Source organism: Anabrus simplex, chromosome 14, assembly GCF_040414725.1.
Source record: "Anabrus simplex isolate iqAnaSimp1 chromosome 14, ASM4041472v1, whole genome shotgun sequence".
In the NCBI taxonomy this organism is placed as follows: domain Eukaryota; kingdom Metazoa; phylum Arthropoda; class Insecta; order Orthoptera; family Tettigoniidae; genus Anabrus; species Anabrus simplex.
The window spans coordinates 77739060-77758888 of NC_090278.1; the positions used below are offsets into that span (position 1 = coordinate 77739060).

A 19829-nucleotide genomic window follows, 5' to 3' on the forward strand; every position below is an offset into this window, starting at 1 on the left:
GGGATTGGAATAACTTACCAAGGGAGATGTTCAATAAATTTCCAATTTCTTTGAAATCATTTAGGAAAAGGCTAGGAAAACAACAAATAGGGAATCTGCCACCTGGGCGACTGCCCTAAATGCAGATCAGTATTGATTGATTGATAAATATTTGTACATGCTCTTCTTTTCAAGCGGTAAACCTTTGCAGAAGATTTCATCGTTCGAGGCTAGTCTTCCTGCTTTCCTGAAAATTAGTAGCTCCGTTTTGTCTCGATTAATCTGTAGTTTGTTCGTTTCTATCCATTCTACTAAGGAGTCTAGTCCTCTTTGAGGCTCTTCCCTGTTGTTCGACGACAGGGCCATATCGTCTGCTCGTGATCCCTTATCAACTGCAGCTACTACAGCGTGAGTTCTGTTCTGTTTAAAGAATATAATTGTAAATGTTATTCGGATGAAATTCAAGTTGTCCCTATCACCAGGCTTTGCAATACAGTATTTCCTTTGCGGTTTGATGTGAAAAGTATTCTATTCTTTTGATATTTTGGTGCTATACTATTCTTAACATGTTGTGTCTTGTGTTGCAACACATCTATTTTTCTTCACCTGAACTTGATAATTCTTGTCCATCCCCTAGTGTCCTTGTATATTCCCCGACTGCTTTTGCATTGCTATTCAAATCTTCTCCCTTTGTACCATCCATGATTTATCTCTTGTTGCCCAGCACTTGAATATGATGCTTCCACGATCCCTTTTTATCTGTAATAGACAAGAAATATGTTCCAGCGATCAATACATTTATTGTGAATGAATTATTGCACTAGTACCGGTTTCGGCCTATCTTGGCCATCATCAGCTAGCACACAAATTTACAGTCATTAGACAAAATTACAAAGATGTTACGTTAGAGCATTGGGATGTCTAATGAAAAATGGAAGTAAAATATATTGCAGTATGTTGCGTTAAAATATCTCTGATTAAAAGTGGTGATGGTTATAATAAACTAAAACCTATTGATTGAGCATGGACATGAGTACATAAACACATTAAAATATATATGCCACATCATAAGACACTAAAAAATATAGTACATTAAACACATTAAGACATGGTATATTTTAAAAACGTCTATTAAAATATGAGTTCATGTTGCGTTGCATTCGTTCTTCAATCCTCTTGTAGTTCTTGTGTTGATTAAGTTGTATTAGGTGAATATCGAGAATGTTCTATGGCTGATATACTTTGTATTGGTATGTTATAAGAACTATTGTCATTAAAATTTGAAAATTGAGTACTGTGCAATTCAACTGTTGATGTAGTCAGGTAAGATTTATATATACAGCAAGATAAGGTTTAATTTTAGAGCAGTTGGTGGTGACACCTCTCTCGTCTATGTACGTTATATGGTTGTTATTGTTGTTGCTGTGGAGGTTGTGTACCGATATGTTTGGAGATTTGTTGTGTTCTGCTACGAGTACGTCATATATATTTGAATGTGTTTATGTACTCATATCCATGCTCAATCAATAGGTTTTAGTTTATTATAACCATCACCACTTTTAATCAGAGATATTTTAACGCAACATACTGCAATATATTTTACTTCCATTTTTCATTAGACATCCGGATGCTCTAACGTAACATCTTTGTAATTTTGTCTAATGACTGTAAATTTGTGTGCTAGCTGATGATGGCCAAGATAGGCCGAAACCGGTACTAGTGCAATAATTCATTCACAATAAATGTATTGATCGGTGGAACATTTTTCTTGTCTATTACATTGAATCCAATCAATACGGAATATGAAACTTATAAATAATAAAACCCTTTTTATCTTTCGCAAAAAAAAAATCATAATAATAATAAGAACCAACCCACCACAGTTTCAATGTTTTCCTCTCATGTCAATAAGCGACTGCTTACCCTCTGAAAGCTTGTTTAAACATTTCACTTTATTGGAGACAGCATGCAAACTAACACAGGCTTTACGACAAACTTCAACCTGATTGGATCCTTTTATCTGAGGGATGATGTGTTTTCTTTGGAATTTTCTGTAGTTGGCCAATGTCTAGAAACACCATGTGTCTTTCTATCAATCCTAACAAATATACGTCTTTTTAATTTTTCAGGCATCCATTATACAAACTATCAATCAAAGCACTGAAACCAGCCATACACTTCTTACGACATCCACAATCTGGACCAGTTCTTTTAGCTCCAAGAAATAACCCTTGCTTGTGGCAAATTCTTCACCCCTTTGTCTGGCTAGTTTCTCCATTTCCTTTGACAAAATTAAAATCAGGCTCTAGATGCAAGAATGTTAGAATTTTTTTAACACCTTTTAACGTCATTTGTGTGTGTTTGTACAGTTTTGCATTAAGGTTGATGATGGCCAACCAAGGCTGAAACTAGTTCCTAGATTAGAAATGTAATGTAAACATTGCATAACATAGTATCGAAAAGGAGGACTATTATGACATAACTTTAGTTATTATTGTGATCACAATTCAATATGGATCAAAACCACGAAGTTTATATCCTGCAGGGTGCAGGCTGACCAGAGTGCAAACCCCCATTCCACTTTCCCTACACCTGTCTCATCCGTTCGGCCTGTCTTCGCCTTCTCCACCTTCCCCGCTGATCCTCCCCTCACCGCGAAATGTTTATGTGCGGTGAGCGGTGACACTGTTGCATGGGACAATGTTGCCGGTGTTAAAACACTTCTTTCAATTTGTTTTGAGCAGACAGTTTCATCTTCTTTTCCTTTGTCTTTGCAATGATATGAGTTATGCCTGGAACAAGGGACCGGCTGACAGCAATCTGAGAGCCTTCTTTAAATTACAATTAGAAATAGGCCTACTCGCACGCAATGTTTTCGTACAAGTCAAAGCAGGAAAAAATACCTTTCACATATGCATGTGGAACCAAACATAGAAATAATCTTAGCTGCTTCTCAATGCAGCTTAGGAAAAATCTTCCTTCGACAAATTCTCGTAGAATTTGAGCAAAGCCTTTGTATTGGAAAATAGATCTTTTTGATTAACTTATCACATAATTATTGTCCCACGGATTAAGCATTTGGCTTTATCGTCACGACTGACAAAGATATACGAAAGTTCCCAGTTCGACTGAAATGGACTTTCGGAAGTCTTTGCTTTCTTTGAAACAGGTTGCTCCATTATTATGTTGTTGTCTTGCGCTTATCTATTTCACTAATAAACAAGCCGTCTATCACCGAACGCTTCGTCGCTCTCAGCGCACTACACCATCCGAGTCAAGCCGAGTTGAGCCGACTGGGAACGATGCACAGTGCACGGAGTCTCTGCGCCTCGATATGCACGAGTGAGATTTTGAGCGTTTGAGAGGCCTTGCTCTAGACATTAAACTTTTTATCTAGTTAAGGACAAGTTGTTTTTAATATTGTTTTAGCTATGTTATTTGTGTTTTTTGTGTGTATATTTTAATTATCATTCAAGATCACAGCTGAAGATGGAAAACAAAACATGTACCAATGGAAAAAAAAATTTAAAAATAAATTAGTGTTATTGTAATCTGAGAAAATCGTAAGATTTTAAAGTGGTGCAACTTCCCATACAATTTGGAACTAAAATGTTTCCCGTCGCTGAAGGGTTAAAGGAAATAAGTCAAATATGGCATGTCAAACTTCTGGCACGTTTCCTGTATCCTTTCCAAACCAAACTTCTTCTCTGAGCAGACAATCAAAGAAATTTTGTATACAATATTACCCATAGCTATTTTACACATTATGGCAGCCTACCTGTTCCATCCAAACATTGGCATGATAGTCCATGCAAGAGCAAAAAGCCAGATGAACACAATCCTGAATAAAGCTGTCTTGACTGTCATTGGTTTGCCTGAGAGTCCCTGAAAAAGATAATACATTATTTACATTAATAGTAGGTACAATGACAGAAGTGGAATGGGCAGTCAAAAAGATGAAGACAGGAATAGATGAAGCAGCCATAGAAATGATCAAGGCTGCAGGATCAGCAGAACTCCACTGGACTAACAGAATACTCAAAAGTGCCTGAGGATTTGGAAAAGGGGGTTTATAATACCAATATCCAAGAAAGGAGATAAGAAGATATGCAGTAACTACCAAGGAATCACCATCAATCCCATGTTGAAAAGATAATGGAAAGGATGTTGGAAAGAAGAATTAGAGAAAAATTTACAAGAGGAACAATTTGGACTCAGAAGGGGAAGATATGGGAATCCCTGAGAAAAAAGGATGTGCCAGAGGGTGGTGAGGAAAGTTCAGATGCTGTAAGAGAACTTTACCAGCTGTGTGCGATTGGGTGACGGACATTGATCCTGGTTCAAGACCAAAAGTGGAGTCCAGCAAGGCAGTGCACTATCCCCATTATTGTATATCACCATCATGGATGATATAATGAAGAATATCAAGAAAACCTCTGGTGAACTAAATGCAATGGCCTTCATTGATGATGTTATGATCTGGGGAGAAACTTAGGAAGAAGTACAGTCGACGCTCAATGAATGGAAGGTTAAGTTCCAGGAGTTCAATCTCAAGATAAGCGAACCTAAAACAGTAGTGATGGCAATAAACAGAGAGGGACGACCAGCAAACAGGATGCTAGGAAACCATCCACTAGAAAGTGTGGAAAGCTCTACATACCTTGGCAGTGCAGTGCAAATACACTATCCACAAAGGTGCAAATAGAGTGCAGAAGAGCTCTCACTTTTACCAGCAAGTATGAACACTCCTCTGGGATCCCAAAGTTCCAACAAAATCAAAGAAAAACTCATCAAGGTTGCAGGCATCTGAGATGAAGTTCCTAAGGTCCACAATTCAAAAAACCAAACTGGACAAGTTACAGAATGATGTGCTTAGGAAGGAAGATGGGATTGTTACATCACTGTTAGATCAGGTCAGCATGTTCAGATTGAGGTGGTTTGGGCACGTAATGAGGATGGAGCCAACAAGGCCAGCATATATTAACTTGGAGAGACATGTGGCGGGAAAACAGAGGGTGGGAAGACCAAGAACCCACTGGATGGACATTGTAAAGATGGGATTGGGGAAGGACACTGGAGGATGTCATTAACAACAGAACGTATCTCAATAAGACAGAGTGGAAGAGGCTCGCCAACAATACCCGGGAAACTGGAACTATAAAACGATGATGATGATGATGATGATGATGATGATGATGATGATGATGAAGTGGAAGGTCAATAGTAGAACCAATTTTCATTCTGAGACAGATCACGGAAAAGAGCTGGGAATAGACAAAAGATATAGTAATGAATTTTATAGACTTAGAAAAGGCATACAACCACCGGTCTGACTCTTCAGCAGGCTTTAAGGGAAGCTGAACATCGTCAAAGTTTTTTTTTTTTGCAAGTTGCTTTACGTCGCACCGACACAGACAGGTCTTATGGCGAGGATGGGACAGGAAAGAGCTAGGAGTGGGAAGGAAGCGGCCGTGGCCTTAATTAGGTACAGCCCCAGCATTTGCCTGGTGTGAAAATGGGAAACCACGGAAAACCATCTTCAGGGCTGCCGACAGTGGGGCTCGAACCCACTATCTCCGGAATACTGGATACTGGCCGCAATTAAGCGACTGCAGCTATCGAGCTCGGTATATCGTCAAAGTTGGTGCTGCTTAATGAAGAATATTGTGTGAAGTCAAGTGGGGTCACGACGCTCAGTAATGAGTTACACGAGTCATGATGACTCATCATCTCCCAGAACATAGCTATGGCATGGTGGAATTCACAGGTGGATGGTATCATGTGATTTTCCCCAACCACCTTCAGTGCTCGATGGTCCCTGTCAGTCAACACACGCAGACTAAATGGTTTTGTAAATTTTTTATTATTACAATTCATATAAAATGCACTTTAGAACAAATTACCTTAACGATGACATTGTAGCGGTCTTGAGCAATCATTGTCATGGTCCAAATCGAAGCACAACCAAAGAGTGATCCGCACATTCCATAGATCTCGCATAGTAGAGGTCCTGAAGAAGGAGAAGAGGCATTTTTATGTTACACTAAGGAAAATGATATGTAAATGAGGTAACCCTACAGAAAAAGATAGAAAAATCAAGGCTGCAGTGGTATGGACATGTTAAGAGAATGGGAGAAGAGAGGATACCAAGAAAGATGTTAGAAATGGAATTTAAGGGAAGCCTGAGGAACAGATGGTTGTAACGTGTAAAGAAGAGCATCGAGGTAAGAGGAGGTAACTGGACGACGGTGACAGGAGAGATCATTAGAGTTCAATTGAGACTAGCTTCTTTTGTTGCTTTCTACACATCTGTCTCTTTCTGTACAGCTTACCCTCCTAATTCACATAAATATATATTTCTAAGAAAGATAATTGTAAGAAATTACAGACAACAATTAGGAGATGTGAAAAATACCAATATAAATGGTCCATTATTGGACATTATAAATTTTCCATTCCTGGTTTATAATACCAATGTCCAATAATGGACCATTTATATTGGTATTATAAATTTACTCATTCAGGACAAATATTTCAGATTCCCTACGGGAATCAACATCTATATCATCTGATAGCCAAGCAGGCATTAATTTTTGGTAATGCGACAAATTCTCTCATAGTGCATTGGTACTGCCGGTGGCTCCAAGTAGCCTACGCAATGGCCTCCACGGTATGCACTAGACAGCATCTTGGTAGGTGTGCTAAGTACCAACTGATGAGCCCAACCTAGCACATGGGGGCAAAACGCTGGCAACCAGGAATGAGTTAGCTGGAAAATTTATAATGTTCAATAATGGACCATTTATACTGGTATTATAAATTTACTCATTCGGGACAAATATTTCAGATTCCCTATGGGAATCAACATCTATATCACGTGTGAAAAATTCATACTTGAGACAACTGCAAGCAGGTATGAGAAAATGGAATAAAAAATATAAAAATATGACAAAAATACGAAAATTCATTGGGACATAAGACCATAATACGAAAAATTACCAAAAATGTTAAAAATGATGTTATATGACCTGTGAAAATTGCATAATTTTAGTCACCGTAGAAAAATTCATGCTTAACTAGTATTTTCCATTGCAATAATATAAAGGAAAAAAATATGACAAGTCATAAACATCCGGGCCCTGATGATGATGATGATGATGATGATGATGATGATATACAAATTAATATTAAAAAAGAAAAAAGGTGAAAGCAAGTCATATAGAGATGATATTATTATTGTACGTCCAACTCTTGTCCTATTTCTCTGCGGGGTCGAGTATGAAGTGAAATGAATCTTCTTAGCGAATTTTTACGACCGGATGTCTTTCCTGACGACAATCTCATCCGAGGAGTTAATGAAATGAAATAAATGGTATTCAATTCGATTTCCGGTCAGGTCAGGGATTTTTACCTGGATCTGATGGCTGGTTCGAGGTCCACTCACCCTACGTGATTACAAGTGAGGAGCTACCTGACAGTTAGATGGCGGCCCTGGTCAAGGAAGCCAAGAATAATGGCCGAGAAGATTCGTCGTGCTGACCACACGATACTTCATAATCTGCAGGCCTCTAGGCTGAGCAGCGGTCACTTGGTAGGCCAAGGCCCTTCGGGGCTATTGCGCCATGAGGTTTGGCTTTGTTTTCTTTACAAATACAGTTCCTCAGAATAAAAATAGATCCTCTTAATGAAGTGAGAGCAACTGGAGTTAGCAGTTCCTTGTCCAAACATTGGCTCATCCAAAGCCAGTGTAACAGTTTCGGCACCGTTCCCCACACATGAAATACGAGTCCTTTAGTGCTTGACAGACTGAAGAACTTGAAAGTTACATCCATAATCATGACTCAATGAGTGTTGCTGTGATTTCTGACTTGTTGATGGGAGGCAATGCTCATAATTAAAATGACAATTTTACTTCAAATCCCTTCCTTTACATTTCTCTGCTCAATAAAAAATTAGAATCTTTGAGACTCACCCAACACCCACGTTTCATACATGCAGTTGATCAGCATCGGCGGGCACATGACAATCATCATGAGGAAGTCGGAGAATGCCAAGTTGACCACCAGGAGATTTGACGGTGTCCTCAGCGACTTGGTGGTGGAAAAGACATAGATAACAACACCGTTACCAATCCAGGAGATGAACCCAAGGATTCCGATAGCAAAGCCAAGAATCCCATGCCACAGAGGGTTGATGGGCGGAAATTGATACCTACAAGACAAAGAGTTCAGCATTGTAAAACATACATGTAATTAATCTCATAATAGAACCGTACTGAAGATGATACATTAAAATTATAAAATTCTTTTATCTATAACCACCTATTCAATACAATACAATACACTCATTGAATTATTAAATAATCATGAAGTGTCTTAAATAATGGGACATGTTTCATTTGGCATAGCAAACATCATCAGCTGTTAATGTACAAAGACTAGGTCAGGGCCCTGAGTTTAAAAATGATTAAAATAGTGTCCTCATATTAAAAGAATAACAATGTCATAATAAAAAAGTGATAATATAACATTAGACTTAGATTGTAACAAAATATGTACAGATTAACAGCGAGAATTTGTCATGGAATGCATTAAATGATGGTAATCTGTGAAGTTAGAAACAATCATGGGGTTGTTAAAGAAAAACAATAGATATTGTGGACATTAAAATATACGTCAATACGTGAAGCGTGGATTAATTATTGAGGATGGAGTTCCTTCAAATTACATAAAAACAAGAGTTGAAATAGAGTTCATTAAATATCACGAGTCCAAACTGAACCAGTCGAAAGGCGCATAACGAACAAACTAAGATTGATATATGACGTGAACTTCAATAGTTGCGAATTTCATAGGAGAGATGATCTTGATGCCAGAAGGAAATACAAGTTAAACTAATCACTATTCACGTGCTAGCAATAAAACCAAAACTGTATGTAACGTAGAACACCAATCATGGACTCATTAAAGAGTAACGACGATCTTGAATATAGGGAGAGTTCTAGCAATCCTTCAGTGAAATAGAGCAGATTATGGCACAAATTGGAGTTTGGAATCCCCTGGGACTAGTGTGAGGTGTCCACTAGCATTGGCTGCGTGAAGCAAACTGCAAACTTCACCTGTTGTTAGGAGCTGAATCGATGGCCTCTTAGAGCTAACGTACATATGGTTTGCCATCTTCATTCAGGATCATATCACGTACTTGTTCAATATTGGCATCAGATATGGCTGCATATGGACGCCCGGATCTTTCCTTATCCTTCATGCTCGTACGACCCCTTTTGAACTGTTCACTCCACTGGTAAACACTTCGCTATGGCAAAACATTGTCCCTGTATTGTGCTGAAAGTCTTCTATGAATTTCCCCTCCTGGTACACCCTCAGACCACAAGAAAAAAGAAAGGATTATGGAACGCTGTTCTTCCCTAGTGCAAACAGAGAGTGGTGTGGCCATCCTTACGTCACAACAGCGCAAGCTGTACTGATCTGATAATGCTGAAACCTACCACAGACCTAGACAAAAGTGATATCTAGTGGCTGGTGAGTACACAACGCCATAGAGCCAACCTAAAGACAATCCGAGCAAAATTACAGATACTTATTGACTTGCCTACGTACAATCTCTCTATACACTTTCTTACTCCAGACAAGTTTTCTCACATTCTGGTGGAATGCATTGCCCTGTTGCACCCTATGTCTGGCTAATTTCCATGTCCAGCCTTGTATTCTGCATTAACTCACTCTCCAGATATTTGAAACTGTCCACAATTTATTTATTTTATTTGTTTCAACCTTTAGGATCTCGAGTCACTTGTTCAGTACGTCTTCATTCTTTCACGCCTCCTATTTCTCTCCGCTTCTGTGATTTGGATCTTGATCTTAGTGTCGGTCCATTTGTGACTTTCGACGAGCTGTTTGTAAACAGATCTATCGTGCACAGACATTAGTAGATATTTATCTATTATGCCAATAACCTTTCAATCCTCCCTAACTTCTTTCATCCAGTTATTTCCCATTAAGCATGTCGCGTTCCATATCTTCTTTGTTAACCTGTTGTCATCCATCCTCATCAAACGTCCCACAAAACTCAACCTTCTTTTCCTTAATACACTTGAAATTGGTTCTACTTTCTTGTATATCTCCTGCCTTGATCTCATCATCAACCATCTCCAGTTGCCCGGATGTGGTGTACGAGCCCCCTCCATCTTTGTCTGTCTATGAACCACTGTTCTCTCATCATCTTCTCCCAATCTTGTCCTCTCTCCTCGATATCTTTCTTCACCATATCTGTCCATTTGCCTTTGGGTCTGCCCACTGGTCTTTTTCCTTCTACTTTTCTTTCATATTCTCTTCTTGCAGTTCTCCTTGCACTCATCCTTTTTACATGGCCAAACCACTTCAGTCTTGTTTTCTGGATCCTATGAAGTAGGGAGTCTCCTATTCCCATCTCCTCTCAGACCTTTTCATTCCTGAACTTGTCCTTCCTGGTCTTCTGTACATGGTGTGTAGGAACTTCATTTCTGCAGCCGGGAGTTCTGAGTTGTCTTGTCTCGTTAACGTGGTGGTTTCCAAGCTATACGTGAGGATGGGTGTATAATATGATTTACATGATGTCATCTTTGCACCGATATTTCACCCTGCTGTTTGGTACCTCATATATCTCTCAGGATTTTTCTTTCTTCCTTTTCCAATCAAATATAAGCTCTTTTCCCAAATGTCATGGTCTCAGTAGCATACAACGCAGCGTGCCGGATGGTCATCGTATAGCATCGCAGTTTTGGCGTTTCTCGATAAGTCATCTTGGCTGTGAATCGTAGTTTCTGTAGGAGTTGTGCTTTGTCTCCCACACTCTTACTATTCTGTAGTTTGCCTGTTACATTCTCACCTAGGTAATGGCTATAACTGCAAAGCTTCGACCACCAATTTTCACACTGCATACCTGCCAACTTTTAGAAATCAAAAATAGGAAGAATTTTTAATTCTTGGATTTCATCACATATATTGCGTCACAGTCTAGGTGAAAAAAGGACGTGATAAAAGGCATATATCTACAGTTACAATGGAAAGTGACCATTAAATTTAAAATCTTAAACTAAGATAACATCAAAATGGTTACAAGAAAATGTACCTAATCTTCTCATTTATGATACATACATATATCACACCGACGCATGCAACAAAATGTATTATTAGATGGCAAAATGAATGGATATTTATAGGTATCTCTGAACACTTGCAGATAACGTTTGTTATATATTTTTAGGCCATAACACGAAGAGAAAATATCAGAAACTGTCATTGACACAACTCCCTGAAATACATGCAACTCATTAAAATTATGCATGAAATACATGAAACTACCACATTCAAAACAATTCAGTATGTCTCATACGTTATTAACATACGACTTTGACAAGGAGGAAAGCACAGAAATGTAAGAAGAAACACGTGGCCTACAACTCGAATGAAACTACGCACAGAAACGAGTGAACCACACAATAACAAACTCATTCTTTTGTCCCAATTAACTGAGTCGCTAGCGCGTGCTAGCCTCTCTTGGTTGTCAGACAATTGCCTTCCCAAATCTCCAGGTGTAGTCTAAAGCACACATGCGGCTGTGGTGAGCAGGAAACACGATACACTAATGCGACAGAAGATACATTCGTGAAATAAACAATTCAGTATGTCTCATATGTTATTAACGTACGAAAATGGTTGAAAATGAGGTTGTTAAAATACACAAGCACATAAGAATTTATCCTTTATCTAGTGGAAGAGTATTGACCATACGGGAGGTTATATTGGTCAAAAATAGGAAAAAGGAAAAATAAATTGGAAAATCGGAAGATGAGTTAAAAACCGGAAAGTTTCCGGGTAAATCAGAAGGGTTGGTAGGTATGCATTGTCTTTCCCTTGTCTTTCTCCTCTTGATATCCATCTCAAATCTACAGTCTAATGAATGAAAGGGAAATATTAAAATTACAAAACAACATAAGAGAACTAACCAATGAGAATCCACAAGGTGGAGCATGTCCTGGGGTACGCTGTCCACCACAGTCAGGTTGGTAAAGCCCTGATGCCAGGCAGCAGGCATCTTGGGTTCCATTAAGAGGGCAGCTGCTGTAACCATCTGGAACAGATAAGAAATGACCATGTAGGAAACCTAACTGACAAGGGCAACTTGCCGAGTGTAATAACCCGGATATCCCAGAAACTTCGCTCAGCGAAAGAGCGGACGAAATAAGCAAACACATGTTTCGGCTTATCCATAGACGCTCGACCGTTTCTGAGAAAATTATGGTCGAAGTTTCCGACGAGCTGTACTACACGAATGTCTCTTATCCCGCCTCTGTGGTGTAGTGGTTAGTGTGATTAGCTGCCATCCCCAGAGGCCCGGGTTTGATTCCCGAAGCTGCCACGAAATTTGAAAAGTGATACGGGGGCTGGAGGTAGAGGTGAGACAGTAAACGGATTAAAGAAAGAAAGAAAGAAAGAAAGAATGTCACTCGGGAAAGAAACGTTAACATTACTGAAGATTTCACATGTTAGCATTAAGTTTGCGACACACCATGCGTAACAGATCATTTTTGAATTTTTATTGCATGACGTCTAGTTGTGACGTCCCTTTGCTGTTCAATGAGTGTAAAACTATTTACAGGGTCTTTATTTATGCTGGGCAAGGACTTTCTCGCTCGACCGTGGCCGCCAGTGACGGTTCAGTTGCCGGCTACCGCGCGTGCGTATGTACGGCAGAATACGGTGCATATCATGCATTTTACTCACCATTTTTACAGTTTATGCTGAAAATGTCCCCCATGCGCAGCCAAACATAATCAGCATCTCCTAATGAAGTTTTCGGTTACTCTACCAAGTTCTTCAGCACTGATGGATGCAATTGCAGCTCTTATATTGTCTTTAAGTTCATCTAGTGTGTGAGGGTTGTTCCCATAAACTACTTTTTTTTTTAACATTCCCCAGAAAAAAAAAATCACAAGCTGTTAAATCTGTGCTATGAGGGGGCGACAGATTTTCACTTATGATCCTCGTACCAAACACGGTTCAGTAAGGAGAAAACGACCTTTACATCTATTTTTATTGTTTAGTGAACCTGTAGGTTTGAATCTCTTGGCCAGTCGTTTTATTGTCCGATTGATAGAAATGGGTCTCCCTGGAAATTTCACTCGAAACTTTTGTCTTGTCCTAGCGCATGATTTTCTGCACTTAATGTGAGTATTGTGCAGATATACACGTTCACCTAACGAGTAGTTCATATACATTACAGCACTATACACAATCACAATAAAACACTATACAATATGACATACAGTACGCAGTAGCTTCAATGAACACCCTACTATCTCGGAGCTCAGCTCTCAGCAACTGCAGAAGTGCCGGAAACTGCGCACACCAACGGCCGGTAGCGGCCTGTCCTTGGCGGCCAAGTTTGGGTGATAAAGTCCCTGCCAAGCATAAATAAAGACCCTGTATATTTTACAATTCATTTACCAGGCAGAACATTAACAGACAAAAAAAGAACAATGATATTGAACACAACCATTCGTGTAGTAATCCTCAATAAACAAAAGTAAAAATAAATGATTTCTTTTTTTAAATCATCGGGATTTGAACACGGGGCGCAAAAGTGTGAAGTTGCAGAAAAAGGCAAAAGCCACTGCACCACCGCAGTGGTTGAACTTGCTACCTGCTAATAGGCATGTAATGCACGTCGAAACTTCGACTGTCATTTTCTCGGAAATGGTCAAGTGTCTACGAATAATCCGAATCATGTTTTCGCTTATTTCGGCTCTTCTTTTACCGAACAAAGTTTCTGGCAAATCAGGTTGTTACCCATGGCGGGTTCCCCTTGTGAGAGACATACAGTAACTAATGGGAAGGGAAGTTATTTTTTTTACAAGCTGCTTTACGTCGCAACGACACAGACAGATTTTATGGCAACAATGGGACAGGAAAGCGCTAGGAGTGGGAAGCAAACATCCGTGGCGTTAATTAAGGTACAAAACGGGAAACCATGGAAAACCATCCTCAGGGCTGCCGACAGTGGGCTTCGAACCCACTGTCTCCCGAATACTGGATACTGGCCGCACTTAAGCGACTGCAGCTACCGAGCTTCTTGGGGAAGGGAAGAAAGAAGTGTCAAATAAAATCAAATGTATAAAGAGAAGAGCAAGGATAGGAATGCATTCTAAAATTCTAGATGCTGAGATGCCAGAATTTTGTCCCACAGGAGTTATTTTACATGACAGTAAATCTACCGACACGAAGCTGACATATTTGAGCATCTTCAAATACCACCTGTCAGGATCAGAAGGCCAATGCCTCAACCGTCTTGACATTCTAGGATTAAGACACTGACAGGTCAGTATTGGAGAAAGACAAACAAGTGTAAAATTAGAGACAGAGGAATATTTCTAATCACTACACTGTGTACCAAAAGCCTGGATTAAATTCCAAACCTATCTGCAGTGCTCATATGGAGTGAGGACATATTATGATGCTGTTGATAGTGAATCGTCCATCAGATAGGGAGATAAAGCCTTAAGCAGGCCCCTTGGTGCTATTCAACTGGAGTAGGCTATGTGCCAGCACCAGGTTTCACCCTCTCCCTTCCTACTATCATATATCTTGTCATTCATTTCATCTCATTAACTCCTCTAATGAGGTTGACGGCAGGAAAGGCATCCGCTCATAAAATCTTGCTGCGAAGATTCATCTCACTACATACCCTACCCCGTAGAGAAACGGGGAAAACATATATGCATAGAGACCACAAGAAATGAACTTCATCAGTAATCTGTATTGTCAACCTTTAAATAAGTTATCTAGTTGTTCTTTTATTTTAGTAAATCTACCTTTGCTGTACTTGTAGCACTTTATTCCTATTTTTGTTTATAAAAGGGACACGTTTGTTCTCCAAGTAGGAGACATCCTCAGCCTAAAGACAAATATGGTAATAATGCCTAGCGTTCCTAATGAACTCTTATAAACAAGTGACAGAACTGTAAGTTCTTAGAGTTAGACCATGAAGAATATTCATCATGGTTAGACATAACTCAGTCAAACAGGTCAATAAAAATATACACATGGATAAGTCTGCATATGTTAAAAATTGAAAGTTAGAAATTTCATTTAGATTAAAGTTCGATGAGTTTGATTTTTCATGCCATGCTCAACACACATCCCCGTCAGTTATCCCCACTACCCCACCCCTCAGCTCCACCTTAGTGCCATTCCCCTGTTGCTACTCCTCCTTTTAATCCTCCTCTCGCCGTCGCTTGGCCTCTGTTCCCGCACTCTTTCAGAAGCTCAGCTCCACTCCATTCACAAACTGCTCCAACACGCTGTTCAAGGTGAGTTAGAACATTTTCCTACTCTTCTTTCCGCGTTTGTAATTCCAACATGCCTAATTTAGCTTTCATTATTTTATCAGATTTCCATGGTCCCATACTGACCATAAAGGATGAAATGCTCTCTCGTTGGAATGAACTGTGGTTAGCAAGCAAAAATGGATCAGTAACCAAAGACTTATTTTTTCCAAATGTATATAGTAAGCTGGGATGTAAATATATAGTGTGCAACTTTTATTTAACTCTAGTGCTATCAGGTCATGGTAAATTCAATGCTTACTTTGAGTGATTCAAAATTCCAACACAAAATGGCTCACAGTGTTTCTGCACTGAAGACATTCAAACTGTAGAACACATTCTATGCAACTGCCCTGCTTATGAGAGAGCACGTTTTGAACTTAAGATGCATTTGTTAACTTGCAGTTGCTATTTCGAAAAACCACTAAATTTCATATTTTATAAAAAAAAATGCTGCACTTTTCAATTTTCAGAATTTATTGATTATGTATTCAAACATATATAATTTGATATTGTCTGCTTATAAGCTGTTTAACATATGTATTTTATATTATGATCTGGTATTTTAAATATTAGTACTAAGGATTGTATATATCACACTTTTTTCTCTCCAATTCTGTTCATGTCTATTTTGCTGTTTATGTATTGAATTTTATCAGAGAAATTGTATATTCCTAACATACCTTATGGTAAAATAGGGTTCTTTCTAGCTTTCTAATCTGTACAGCGGAGTGTCCCATCATGAGCTGATCGAAGTGAAGATTACCCAGTGTTGCCAAATAGTGACTGCAGGTCAGTTATCGCCTGGCTGTCACGGAAGACGTTTCCATTAAACCAGCACTGAACTATTCTACCTCCGTGCTTTGTCGTCACAGCGCACCAAAATGTCAACTATGGTAGAATGGAGTTTCCCCAGACAAATATATGTCCTTCTAATATATTAAAAGTAAGCAACAACAGTATGTTAAGGGGTTTCTATGCACAAAAATAGGATAAAATATACCATTTTACTCAGGGTTGTAGTGGAAACAGAAATAGGTTTCAGACTCACTCGTGAAATGTAATATGAACATCTGTGTAACGGGTTGGTTGAAAGAGCTTTGGACAAATTAAAACAGGAGATAATTGTATTAAATTAGTTGTAGGTACCATATTTATGTGTCTCAATACCTCTGCTTATTTGAAGAAAATGCAAAATCAGAAGGCCAAGGAAACTGCACACCACTACTATAGCAAAACATTAATGAAAATGATGTGCTTTGTTAGCTTAACTCAATGGGTTTTGTAAGTTCTAATTGGTTTCTATATTGAGACATATTTACCACTAGCACTATCAATTACTTATTATACATCTTACTTTTTTTTTAGAGTATCTGGTAAATAAATAAATAAATTAACCAATAATAATAATAATAATAATAATAATAATAATAATAATAACATACATACATTATCATTATAGACTGTTACGCCTTTCAGCATTCAGTCTGCAAGCCTCTGAGAATTTACTAAACGTCGCCACAATCCTTGATTTGCAACTAGTGTTGTGGCCTCATAATAATAATAATAATAATAATAATAATAATAATAATAATAATAATAATAATAATGAAACATTAATGAAGATGTTTTTCAAGATTTTCGAAAATGTTTTAAAATGACTTTTACCGTCTATGTCAATTTTAGATCATTCATTAGCTGACGATGTCTCATATGCAGGACTAAACATTTCCTAAAGTCCAGCTCCATGGCTAAATGGTTAACGTGCTGGTCTTTGGTCACAGGGGTCCCAGGTTCAATTCCCGGCAGGGTCAGGAATTTTAACCATAATTGGTTAATTTCGCTGGCACTGGGGCTGGGTGTATGCGATATCTTCATCATCATTTCATCCTCATCACGACACGCAGGTCAACTACGGGCGTCAAATCAAAAGACCTGCATGTGGCGAGCCGAACTTGTCCTCGGACACTCCCGGCACTAAAACCCATACGCCATTTATATTTCAACATGTCCCAAACTAATTTAGTGTGTTACTCCTAGGTACATGCAGGGCAAATAAAGTACTGAAAAGATGGAAACTCTCAATTAAAGTTGCTTTAATACAGTCAGAAAAGAACAAGAGTTGACCAAGGGAGGTTGGACAGGATAGATCAAAGTGAGGAGCCTTGCACAGCAAACTGGGGGAAAAAATGCCAGGTCTCACTAAGGGCCCCGTGGTTGCCAACCCACGCTCCCAAGTTGAGAGCCCCTTTAAATCACCTCTTACGACAGGCAGGGGATACCGTGGGTATTATTCTACACCCCCTATCTGCAGGGGGCAAGAGAGGAGGAATCAAGTGAAAGGGCAAATGGAACAGATATCCCAACTAACAAATTCTTGGTTCATTTATCCAACAAGGTGAGGAAGGCATAAAAATACAGTCCACGTGGTAGAAGTGGAGGAACATGTCCGGTCTGTTGAGTGACAGAAAAGTGTGAGATAAAAGAAAAAAAAAAAAAGTTCCACGAGAAGAGAATGGGCTGATAAAATGGATCGGCCAGGTATTACGGTCAGATGACTATCGCAAGTACACGCCACGGGGCTTCTCCCTTCGGTAAGTAGGAGTGCATATACCATGGCCAATCCGATGATTTCACCCTCCCCTCCAAAATGCCTGTGAACACCTTGCTTGTTATACTGGTCAGCACAATACCTCGATAGTTGTTGCAGTTCTTGCTGTTCCCTTGCTTACAGAGAGGCGTAATTACTGCTTTCATCCGATCAGAAGATGCTAATATATAATGGTAATCCTATTGTACAGAAAAACTAAAGTTGATGAATTTGGGACTTACCTTAAATCACAATTCAGTTGTTGGATAAGTGAAGGGAGTAATGTGGATACACTTTGGGCTAAATTCAAAGGAATCGTTTGGGAAGGAGAGAAGAGATTTGTACCTGTTAAGAAGGGTAAAATGACCTCAGACCCTGTTTATTATACAAGGGAAATAAGAAAATTAAAAAGAAAATGTAGATTAGTAAACAGGAAAATCAAAGAAGGTAGGGAGAGTAGAGAAAGTAGAAAACAGCTAATGAGGGAACTGAATAGAGTGAAAAAGGAAGCAAAGGAGAATTATATGAATGGCATTCATCAAGAGCGTAATGACCACACAGGGAAATGGAAAAAGCTGTATTCATACATCAGGAATCAAAAAGGAAAAGGAATCCAAATTCCTACAATGGTGGGAGAAGGGGGTGAACACTATGTAACAGATACTGAGAAAGCAAACCTCTTTAGTAGGGAATTTAGAGATTCAGTAGATGATTATCAGGAGTTGGAAACCGAAACAGAAGTTACAGAGGGACAGACACAGAGGGAAACAAGAAGCTTTTCGTTCACAAATGAAGATATTTTCAGAGAAATCCAACTGCTTCAGCAAGGAAAAGCAGCAGGAAGTGATCAAATTACTGGGGAGGTGATAAAGACAATGGGGTGGTACATAGTGCCTTATTTAAGGTTTCTCTTTGACTATGTCATAAATAATAGTATAATACCAAAGGAATGGAAGGAATCTATAATAATACCAATTTATAAAGGAAAGGGTGATAAAAGGAAGAACTACAGACCAATCAGCCTGACCAGCATAGTTTGTAAAATACTGGAGAGTTTAATATCAAAGTACATAAGAGGGATATGTGATGATAAAAATTGGTTCATGAGGAGCCAGTATGGATTTAGAAAGAAATTTTCTTGTGAGGCACAACTGGTGGGATTTCAGCAGGACATATCAGATCACTTAGATTCAGGAGGCCAGTTAGATTGCATAGCCATAGATCTTTCCAAAGCCTTTGATAGAGTGGAACATGGAATATTATTAAAGAAATTGGAGGGAATAGGATTGGACGTAAGGGTTACACGTTGGATAAAAACATTTCTAAATTCAAGGGTTCAGAAAGTCAAAGTAGGAATTAACGTATCGCAGGAAGAGAAAGTTTGGAAGGGAATTGCACAGGGTAGTATAATCGGTCCGTTACTTTTCTTAATATACGTAAATGATTTAGGGAACAATATAACATCAAAAATAAGATTGTATGCAGATGACATAATTGTTTATAGGGAAATAAACAACATTGAGGATTGTTCAGAATTACAAAGGGACCTTGAGAGTATCCAACAATGGGTTGAAGAGAATAATATGAAGGTTAATGGAGGCAAATCAACTGTTACAACATTTACAAACAGGAGTTTTAAAACTGAATTTGAATATACTTTGGATGGGGTAGTTATCCCAAAAGATGGCAAGTGCAAATACTTAGGTGTAAGATTTGAAAGTAATTTGCACTGGAAGGTTCATGTGGATGACATCGTTGGGAAAGCATACAGATCGTTACATGTCATACTGAGGCTACTTAAAGGATGCAACAAAAAGAGAAAAGTTACTTAAGTATGGTTCGTCCATTATTGGAATATGCAAACAGTGTTTGGGATCC

General features: G+C 38.8%; 1 protein-coding gene across 1 annotated transcript in view; it reads right to left on the reverse strand.

Moving 5' to 3' along the window:
* The window catches only part of LOC136885316 (opsin-1), a 56844-nt gene that overhangs the window by 24185 nt on the left and 12830 nt on the right, over positions 1 to 19829 (reverse strand). Inside the window, exons 2-5 of the mRNA XM_068230295.1 lie at positions 11984 to 12108; positions 7952 to 8190; positions 5883 to 5989; positions 3758 to 3864 (exon numbers count right to left, since the gene is read on the reverse strand). Coding sequence (XP_068086396.1) covers positions 3758 to 3864; positions 5883 to 5989; positions 7952 to 8190; positions 11984 to 12108 — 578 coding nt within the window. The remainder of the gene's footprint in view (positions 1 to 3757; positions 3865 to 5882; positions 5990 to 7951; positions 8191 to 11983; positions 12109 to 19829) is intronic.